This window comes from Patiria miniata, unplaced genomic scaffold (assembly GCF_015706575.1).
Source record: "Patiria miniata isolate m_02_andy unplaced genomic scaffold, ASM1570657v1 HiC_scaffold_3, whole genome shotgun sequence".
Classification (NCBI taxonomy): domain Eukaryota; kingdom Metazoa; phylum Echinodermata; class Asteroidea; order Valvatida; family Asterinidae; genus Patiria; species Patiria miniata.
In genome coordinates this window covers 46,049,744-46,060,044 of record NW_024037069.1, presented here as the reverse complement: position 1 = coordinate 46,060,044, position 10,301 = coordinate 46,049,744, and the positions used below count along the sequence as shown (strand labels likewise).

At 40.2% G+C, this 10,301-nt stretch overlaps 1 protein-coding gene across 2 annotated transcripts; it reads right to left on the bottom strand.

Annotated features, from left to right (window-relative positions):
* Positions 1 to 1,144: 1,144 nt before the first annotated feature.
* LOC119737504 (autophagy protein 12-like) lies at positions 1,145 to 5,775 on the bottom strand. 2 transcript variants are annotated; one of them, XM_038211917.1, is made up of 5 exons: positions 5,360 to 5,775; positions 3,715 to 3,851; positions 2,937 to 2,999; positions 2,368 to 2,517; positions 1,145 to 1,849 (listed from the first exon to the last, which is right to left on the bottom strand). In XM_038211917.1, the coding sequence occupies exons 1-4, from the start codon at positions 5,499 to 5,501 to the stop codon at positions 2,458 to 2,460; spliced, it is 402 nt and encodes a 133-aa protein (XP_038067845.1). In that variant the 5' UTR covers positions 5,502 to 5,775; the 3' UTR covers positions 1,145 to 1,849; positions 2,368 to 2,457. The 2 variants fall into 2 exon arrangements, with proteins under 2 accessions (XP_038067845.1, XP_038067846.1); XM_038211918.1 differs by having other exon boundaries at positions 1,145 to 1,855; positions 2,374 to 2,517.
* Between the last annotated feature and the right edge of the window lie 4,526 nt (positions 5,776 to 10,301).

Genomic DNA, 10,301 nt, shown 5'->3' with positions numbered 1-10,301 from the left:
GCAAGCAATTTTTCTGTGTCCGATTTCACCTGTTAATTGATTGGAAGTGTATATTATTTGCTATAAATATGGAATTGTAACCGACCGCTTGTAATAAACTGCATGTGTCTTTGCCATTGTGTCTTCATTGAGCCCTGCGTAATTGTGTGCCAATACTTTTGTGTGAAGTTCTAAATCTTGATGTTTTTATTATTTTTTTTTTTAATACAGACTTTTGAGACATTGAAGAGATCATCACAATAATGCAATTTCTTATTTCCGAGAGGATTTATTATACATATATAAATTATACAGAGTACATATTTACAGTGCTGCCGTGATTCGAACAAAAATCAAGGAAGCCGTTTGTTAAATCTGAATGTACATATATGCATATCATTAAAAATGCCAATGACTGCTTCTGAAAAATAAGCCCTTCATTATGATTTATAAAACAAACATTGTTTCTTCACAAATAGACCGATCCACTAGTCCCAATCCCCTGCACCCGATTTCACGAAGAGCTGCGATGCGTCGCAACCCGAGTTACCACGTGTAACACATCGAAACTCGCGACGCGTTGTACAATCCATTTCACGAAACTTGCCATGTGTTGGAACGCATCGTAAGCTCCTTGACAACGGCTTAAAACAAGTCGCAAGTTACGACTTGTCTAGTGGTCATCACAAAATAAGAAGCGTCCTTTTCTTAGCCAGATTTATACCATACAAACACATAACGAGACTATAATACCGAGACAATGTGTGTTAAGTTGTAAATACAAATTTCATTGAATAATTATGAACTAGCCTGGAATATTGCAGTTGAGATTTCAAAGTAGCTATACAGTCAACTGAGAGCTTGTTTTCCTTTAAAATTGCATCTCATGTCCACCATTTTGTTATAAGTTTTAAGAAATTTCGAGCGATCGGACGACTATTAACTGTACGCTGACTAAATATATAAAACAGTCACCGAGTTGTGCTATAAATACACCTACAACGCATCGCACTTGCGACATGTTTTGTGAAATGGATCGCAGGACCGGTCGCAGCTGCCGCGCATCGTAGAGATACGACGTATCGCAGCGCTGCGATGCATCGTAATAAGTTACGATGAGTTTCATGAAATCGGGTGCTGGTGACTTTACAAATCAAAGCTGTATGCACAAACGTCTGACAGCTGGAACATCCAGTATGGCATTGGAGAGGTGCCTCTGCCCTGGCCGGCACCTTGCTATGGGGAAGTTTTATAGGACCGTGTTATGGGGACTTTTTCTGCTGTCCCCATAGCGTCTTTGGTCCCTATAATAACTACTTGGACGTAGTTTGGACGTAGCCTTATATTAGCCCAAATCATTTATTCAACTCTTTCAAAGAGCGCCTTCAGAAGTCTAGAGACGAATATGGGCACCTGGTCACTGTAGACGCATAAGGCCCCCTTCAATGGAGAAACCATTGTGCGCGGATTATCTGAACAATAGCTAGCACAATACTTCCACCATTGAAAGGGGCCTTCGTGATAGAATTACTGGCATGCCCGGATTGGTTTATACACAGAGTGAATGCATCAGTCCATTTCAACAGTTCCACAATTCATAGTTCATCAAATGTGTCACGGCTACCCAATATATGTGCAGGCTATGAAAGAACTTTGTTATAACTTACTGCAATTTGTCAAATGAATGGAATCTGTCTGCTTTTCACTGCCGTAGTTGTAGCCAAAATATACAATTTAATATGTATTGTGAAATTGCCCAACAAGTTCGCGCTGCTTACATGCGTCTCTGGTTTACGCGCAGCAAGAATGCATCGTCTGTGCAGGTGCTCTGCACTCAAATGGTTACCAATGTCGGGTTACTGCAGCATAGCTTTAAAGGGAAAATACAACATTTGCAAACATCAAAAAATAAAACTTCCAAATCATTTTGAAATACCTTGCTGGACTGTTAGTGAATGACAGTGTAAAGCATCCTGTAAAATCATAGCTCCTGGTATACTGTCATTTTCAAGAAAAGTGGTATTTTTGTATCAATTTCCAACGCTGATCGGCCGATCAGCGTTGGAAACAACTGGCTTTTTTTCAAATACTGGCCCCAATTGACCATCACACTTGTTTGCAATCGATTACAAACCTATGAACGGGTACGAGCCAGCTAGACTGGTTCCCTGACCTTACAATTCCCCAATGTATGTAAACTGCTCTGTTTCTTCGTATATGGAGTCAGGGAACCAGACTACAGGAAAATGATTGTTTTTCTTGGTTTTTATAGCATTTTCGAACCCAAAACCTAAAAAAAGTCAGTGTAACTATATTTGCTATATATTTCCAACCCCCCAATTCCATCCATTTCTGAAAATTACAGCAAAAGCAAATGATGTATATTCCCTTTAACGCGATTCCAAACATTACACTGCACATATTTCAGGAGAATTTCAGCACACAAGAAAAAGGAAAATACAGAGAACAGAAAACATCTCAGCCCCACGCTTCCTTCATGCAGTAATGTAGCACCAGCTTGCCATCACTACCATAGCACTGCAACGAGAGTACAAAAATTAAATGAGTTTACATTTTAAGAGGCCATTATTCCCTCTGAGTACAACTTTTTGAGGCACAAGGACCAGCACCTTGTTCCGTGGAGGGGTGACCACTAGCCTCAATCCATCAAACTCCTCCAACGATAATTGTAATACAATGAGGAATTGCCAATGATATCCAGAAGCTTTGTTGATGATACCTTATATAATCTAGACATAATTTATGCACGGCTAAGTATAAACAATGCAAGGTGTAGCTTAAGACCTTGACAGAATGCATCTGCCAAAATCAACTGGCACAAATATGGATTACAGCCTCAATACTCCAAAATCCTCCCGACCGCCTGGTTGATTTTGGAGGACTGAGGAGCGTTAGGGTCACGTCAAGAGGATGGTAAACATCGCTTGCAATTTTACCTCAAATAAGTTTCCGATTTCTTGGTCCGGAGCAGGGGCAAAGGCTTGGTTAACATAGAGAAACTAGGGACAGAAAGATTAAAAAAAAAAAAAAACATATTAAAAGAGTCAATATACATGGTACATAGATTTAAATTATTAGAACTAAATTTGAGATCAATATAACAATTTAAAGAGGTTGTGGAATGCTCGAAGACATTTCCGTCGTTTTTCGGGTATATGTAGCCTAAGGTGTGATGAAATAAAAACGACTATTGTGTCTGTCATGAAATTCCAATGCAGCGTAGTATAAACAAGTCCTGTTTATTACGTCACGATTTACTATGTTTTGTTTGCTGCCCCCAATTACACAAATTGCACGTTCGGGTCGAAACAGGACCTGACAAACAGCTCTCAAAAGTACCTTTTGTACTCATTTCATGACAGACACAATAGCCGTTTTTATTTCATCACGCCTTAGGCTACATATACGCGAAAAATGACGGAAATGTCTTCGAGCATTCCACAACCTCTTTAAATGTAGAGATTGAAATGTATTAGTTTAGAAGTGAAAGGAATGGATTTGCGTTTCTTTCATGAGTATTTTCAATGATGACAAAGTGAATCCGTTTGTCGCAGATCATTAGAATAGCTTGATTGACTTGGGACTCCATGACATGCAACTGACTTGTGATGGACTTGTGAGTGGTTTAGATGACTTGTGACGAAATTGACTAAAAACACTGTTGAAAGAGTTACAATACCATTTTTCGGACGTGAATGTGGCACGTGTACTCACCAATGAGTCGGTCTGTTCACACTTGAAGTACTTTCTGATGAACTCAATCACCCAGGAGACTTTCCTGGTCCGGGGAACGGCCCATTTCTTCTTCGCCATGATTGGAGCATCAGCGGTATTCTTGAGTAGCACATCAACTGGAAATGCAAAAAGTCAACACAGCTTCTTTTTTTTGTCAAATACACCTTAAAAGAGTCAACCATAGTATGGGCTCCGTGCGCCAACGAAAGACGGCACCCTTTTACCTAGCAACGACGTCCCATGGGCGGGACATTTAGCTGGTTGACGCGCACCGTTCCTTGTGTGTGGCACGCAGTGGTATGGCCGCGCCTCGTGGCAAAATTGCAGTCAGGCAAGATGGCGTCGGTCGGTCACCCCCAACTAAGCTTTCTTTGCCGGTGAGGGGGTACTTGTGAACGGAGCGGATAGCTGTTACAACCCAACTATGGCAATGTCCCAACTATAGTTTGGGCTAGAGTAGTTGGGAAATCCCAACTATAGGTTGGACGTAACACAGCAGGAGGGAAGTTGGGGAAAGAGTTCCATACCTAAACATCACTTGACACCCTGTGCACGAACCCTATGAGACTGGTTCTGAAAAATTCCAAGTGTTTTCTCAGTAATGCTTCAATATTTTCCCTGCAAAATTTGAATTTTTAGGACATGTTATCATCACTTTCTGATGGCTGATAGGTCACTGCAGCGACATATTAAGTGATATCCATGTATGGAATTCTTCCCAAAGTGGGGAGCAAATGTTTATTTGGCATGTTTAGGAAGGGGGCGTAATGCTGTGCGCAAGTTTACGCTTTGGATAGAGTCAGATTGGATGGAGTATGGCCCGCAACATAACTGTCATAACTGTCATAACATAACTGTCATAACATAACTGTCATAACATAACTGTCATGGTTCTAGAGAAAGTTCAGAGGAGGGCGACAAAACTAGTACCAGAATTAAGAAGAAAACCGTACAGCGAAAGGATGGAGCAGTTACACCTATTCCCACTTGAAGTGCGGAGAGTAAGGGGTGACCTTATTGAGACATATAAGATCCTGAATAGCTTCGACGATATTGATCCAGAAAAGTTCTTCTCCAAGTCCATTACGAGTACCCGAGGTCACAGGTTGAAGTTGTTTAAGAAGAGAATGCATAAAGGTCTCCAATTGAGGAAACACTTCTTCTCCCAACGGGTAATAAACAACTGGAACAACCTCCCAGCCTACGTCGTAAATGCCATGAATGTCAACCAGTTCAAGAATAGATTTGACAGTTACTTGAAAGAATCTGGATATGGGGTCTTAAAAGGCTTAAGCCTATAATTGATATTCCCATCAAATCTTAAGTGTAAGTGTAAGTGTTTAAAAATCAGACATGTCTTTTGTCTTTTTTTTGAGAGAAGTGTTTTTCTTAAAATAATTAGAAAATAGCAGGAAAAAAACATAACATTAACAAGCATGACAAGCAGATTCCAGTGAGGGAAAAAGGTCAGCTATTGTAAACAGTGAAGAGAATTGAGCTATTCTATAGACTATGGTAATAGTTGGCACTGGTCATGCTGGTTGGGAATTCCCAACTTGCCCCCCCCCCCCCTCCCATTCGTCCGGAATCTGGGCACAGTCATCTTGTGTCACACAAGAATTACCCTTATCATTCTTTTTCTTGGCTGGACTTGTCACCGTTGCGTCCTCTTTGGATTTGTCCTGTTGCGGCTGCACTGGTTCACCGTTTTCACTTGTGTCTTCAGACCTTTGGTCGGTTTTCGATCCCGATTCCGTTTCCGCCATGTTCACTTTTTCTTCACTTCGTGACTATGTATAGCGCCCCCATGTGCTCAATCTGAAGTAGTCAATAAATAGACCACCCGGCACAAGTGTTCGACGCATTTCTACTCGGCACTGTCACTGGAAATATATGAAATTTCAGCCTCACTGGACAACCGACACCGGTGATATTCGTCACGATGTTAATCAAGGAGTACAGGATATGCATGCCGCTCAGCGTCGAAGAAGTAAGGATAATTTTGAAGAAAGTTTTGACCTCGTAAACTTCGAGTTAACGCAAGGTTTGAAACCTTAGCCAAGGCGCTTTGCGCACGCAGCGAAGCGTATGCCATCGCCGCTGAAGGGCGACCGCTCTCTCAACGCAGCGCAGCATTGTCATTGAAATTGAATACAACTGTCCATTACTAGGACACTGTTGATTGTTCACTTCCAGTTTCATTGTTTGTTCGGTTTAAACGGATTTGCACTTTTGCATTTAACTGCTGCGTCTTCATATTCAATATGTCCAATGCATTTTATGTTCAATGTTTGCGTGAAAGTTTTGCGTGTGTGGGGGTGATGAGAATGAGAGATCTCAAAACTTTTGATGATTGATTCAACGAAAAATGATTGATCTGATCACAACACCAAAATTGTGTTCGTGTTTGTGTGTGTGTTCTGACCAAGAATGCAACTATTAATTGTTTTCCCCACCCCTCCCCATGGACTATAGTCAATAGGGCCTATTTTTTTTTTTTTTCCTTCACCATATTTAGGTTTTCTTGCAAGGAAATAGTCTCAAGTAAGGAAAAAATGTTGCAACCTGACGCCACTTTTTTCTTCATCTCAATGAAAGTCATTTAGTGCAAGTATGATGACAAGACATGAATCTGTGACTGAGAAACATTTCTAATTATGTTAGGAAATACTTCGACAATTTTCTTGACTCTCTATAGACTTTGTACACAATCGCGGAAGTGGCGTCAGGTTGCAACATTTTTTCCTCTGAAAGTAGGGCTTATCACATAGCCCCATAAATGTGGCCAATTTACCGGACTACCTCCGTAAACCTATGCCACACTTCCACATGTACAAAAACGTGTCGAACTTTGTCAAATTGTAATTTTCACATTTAGGCTTAGTTTGTAGGGGTTTTCTGGTTTAGAAGCATACTCACCCTCTTTATAGGCTAATCAGGAAGTGCTGCCTTTTTCAGATGTCTATTTTTCGTGAAATTTCCAGATTCATTTGCACACGTTTGCGTTTCAAAATTTGAACATGAAATACCACAAAAATTAGACATCTGAAAAAGGCAGCACTTTCTGATTAGCCTATAAAGAGGGTGAGTATGCTTCTAAAGCAAAAAAAATCTACAAACTAAGCCTAAATGTGAAAATCAAAATTTGACAAAGTTCGACACGTTTTTGTACATGTGGAAGTGTGGCCTATATTTACGGAGGTAGTCCGGTAAATTGACCACATTTACGGGCTAGGCTTATCACTTCGTAATAATGATTTGGGCATTAAATGAATTTTCGTATTCGTTGGAAGGTTTTTATCCTGGCATGCGACAGTTGTGGATCCCCCCTACACACAATGCAGTTTTGTGTGCAGTTTAGATGATGAATGCGTGACACATGACATGCGCACTGAGCGCGCAATGAATGATGAATTTGTACACATGTAACAGGTAGCGCAGCGTACGTGATCCTGAACTGTCAAAAGTGATCCACAACTGTCGATGTCGGGTTCAGTCCTGTACAAAAGCCATGATTTACATTGTATTTTCCTTTATCTTAAAGTTGAGTCTGTGTGCACATATGTGGTTTTAACTTGAAGAAGAGGAATTTCATTATGAAATGATGTCACTCGGACACGGGTGCAAAGCGGCTTGTATAAAAAGTGATCCGGAATAAGGTGTTTCACAGTAATATGCGCCATCTGGTTTGCGGGGCAAAAAGAGCACGCGTTGCTAGATCCCGGCACATTTTGGAATGAACGCATGATGACTTGGAAGCGCCAAAGATTTCCATTGACGATGCGTACACAGCAACGCGTGTAAATTTGCCTCGCAGGCAAGGTGGCGCATATTACCTTGAAACACCTTATTGTTGCACTGATAGTAGTACGACAATACTCCCAAGTACGACAATACTCCACTATGGGTGGATGTACTCGGTGGAAGAAGAAGTATTAGTACTGATTGCCCTGCCACGCTCTTAGTCTTAGCAGTGACAACCGAGTTAATGTAAACAAATTCAGAGTTGAAACTCGACTGTAATTTTATGGAACCTTTGGGCAAAATGTTTGCTGGAAATGATTCCAATTTCAAAATGCATTTTCTCCTTCCAGCACAGATGTTTAGTGAATTTTCAGTTCATCAAGTGTGCGACAAGTTGTGCATAGTCAGAATATGTGTGTCATTGCATGCATGGTCTGAACGTACACGTATGCATATTCCCATGGTTGCAAATTGCCCAACACATTAGCAATAATAACTCCCCATGTACAGATCTCTCTATTGATGCATCGGTACAGTAACAGTCACAGAAAGGCGCGCATTGGTGACGTCCACTTTAATTTCCTCTTCACGGTGTGATTATTTTTCCATACGCAGATAACATTAATGCCTGACCTAGATTCCTAAGGGCTCACTGAGATAATGGGCGGGGATGGAACTATATGGCCCTGAGGAAGCTTAGGAGTAATCCAATGTGTAATAACATCTCCACGGTCAAGGATCGCTATGCGTAGGTGTGTTGGCTTATAGTGTCTCTGAACTCCCAGAGTTGAGTGCGACTGTCGAGTTTGGATGATTGATTAAGGCTTTGAGATTTTTGACTGTTGACAGACCTTGACTGTTGAGATTTTGTAGTTTCTTTGACAAAGGGAGGATAGTTTTTGTGTTCATTGCAATTACCAACTACATGAGCTCAAAGTGAGGTGAAAATGTGATGTTTTCATGGGGAAATGTTTCGCTATGATTGAATACCCATTTGGCCGAATAAAAAAACCCAACATGTTTCTCGTCCGGGTTTTTGAAAAAAAGGAGGAAGAGGGGCTTTTTATTTTTAATTTTTTTCAAGATGGCCGCCATTTTCAAATTTCCTGCAACCGTTGGTGTTTCCACTGTTCAAAGACACTTTTAAAATGAAAGACAAGTTGGACAAGAGAACTGAACTTATTTACAGTGTCAATATAATTGTCAATAGAGTTGTATTGGTCTACAATGAACAATTTTCCGATGAATTTGTGGACTTTTTCGGGTTTTTTCTGCTGCATTTTTCAAAAATAAAAAACTTTAAAAATCCAGGCGGCCTCCAAAAAGGAAGCGGGCGGGGACGAGAAACATGTTTGTTTTTTTACTTCGCCTTATTATTATTATTAAAGTTAGGGATGTCCAGAATATGTATAATATCCAAATATTCAATCATCAACCAAAAAATATATGAATAGCTTTTTGCCGGTTGGAATATTCGAAACCAAAAAACCTATGCACGTACACACACGACTGTGATGTTATTTTATCGTAAAGTTTTGCACTTTATTGTCAGGGTGCCACTTTTCCCCCCATCCTTTTAGCAGGTTTTAAGGCCTTGACTTTCCAAAATACTTGCAAATTTTAACTAGCGCACTCTGCATGCAACTTTTGACCGGTGCGGCATGCAGTTGCAGGTGGCAGTTTCGAATAGCCAAATAGTCGGTCAAATGCAGTTTCAAGTAATTGAATATTACTAAAATTATTCCAAAACGGACAGCCCTAATTATTAATTAAATTTGTGTTCCCCGTGCTCTTTTACAAATCAATTTTTTTCTTTAAGTAAGTCCTTTTCCCCCCATTTTTTTGACATCTGCAACACTCTGAAAAAGACTTTTGTTTTGGGTACAAATAGATCTGCTTTGAGCAGACTGGCTCCCGGTCCGTACATTTTTTACACTGATTGTGGGGCGGGAACCAGCCTACCCCGCAAGAACGGAATTATTGTCTGGCAGTCAATAATTAAAAATTGTAAAGTAAATATTCAGCAACTAAACGCAGGCCGATTGTTTTTGTTCTACGTCTCATTCAATAGTGAATAAGTTTTGCATTGCTAGAAAATAGCAACTTAAAAAAAGGATCAAGTTTTCAGGATGAGCTATAGGAAAATAGCACTTGGACCACCATTTTAATACATGCTGGCTTGTTCAGCTTAGATACATACCAACAGGTTTGAAGTAATTAAATCTTTTTATTACATTTGTTTGATTTTCAATTCATGATTGGTTGTGTAAAATGAGACACTCTGTCAGCTGCAGCTGATTTCACTAAACAGTACGTAACTTCTGTCATGCGTAGGACTTACATGTTGCGCATTAAAACTTACGGTTGATTTCACGAAAGTTGGCGTAGCTGCGCAACGTTTTAAATACTTTTAAATGTCTTAGACGAGGAGATTATATATCAGCATTTTCAACGGCTGTTTGTGAATGATTGTGTTCAGTCACGAAACGGTTGTTGAATCAACTCCACCCGCCATTTTGAAATGAATTTCCTCCAATTTTCTTCAGTAAAATAGCAAGTTATGTGCCTAAAACACAATTATATGCTCCACGACGATCACGATTGGCTGGTAAAATAGGTCATTTTCAGTCGCTACGCTACAACTTACGCCACCTAAAATGATTGCGCAAGTTACGCCATAATGTGTTGCGTAAGACCTTGCGTAAAGGTCTTACGCACAATCATTTGTGAAATTTGTGAAACGTTTATGAAATTCTCATAACTGAAATGTTGCACAGCGTGAAATGTTGCGCATTTGTGACCCGCTCTGCAAAAATGAGTCT

Bases quoted from the DNA above. Each gene is read 5' to 3' on its own strand.
- LOC119737504 (XM_038211917.1), bottom strand. From the start codon at position 5,501: ATGGCGGAAACGGAATCGGGATCGAAAACCGACCAAAGGTCTGAAGAC. The intron at 3,000-3,714 runs GTGAGTACACGT...TTCTGTCCCTAG, and splicing joins GTGAACAGACCGACTCATTG to TTTCTCTATGTTAACCAAGC. The intron at 2,518-2,936 runs GTAAAATTGCAA...CTCTCGTTGCAG, and splicing joins AAATCGGAAACTTATTTGAG to TGCTATGGTAGTGATGGCAA.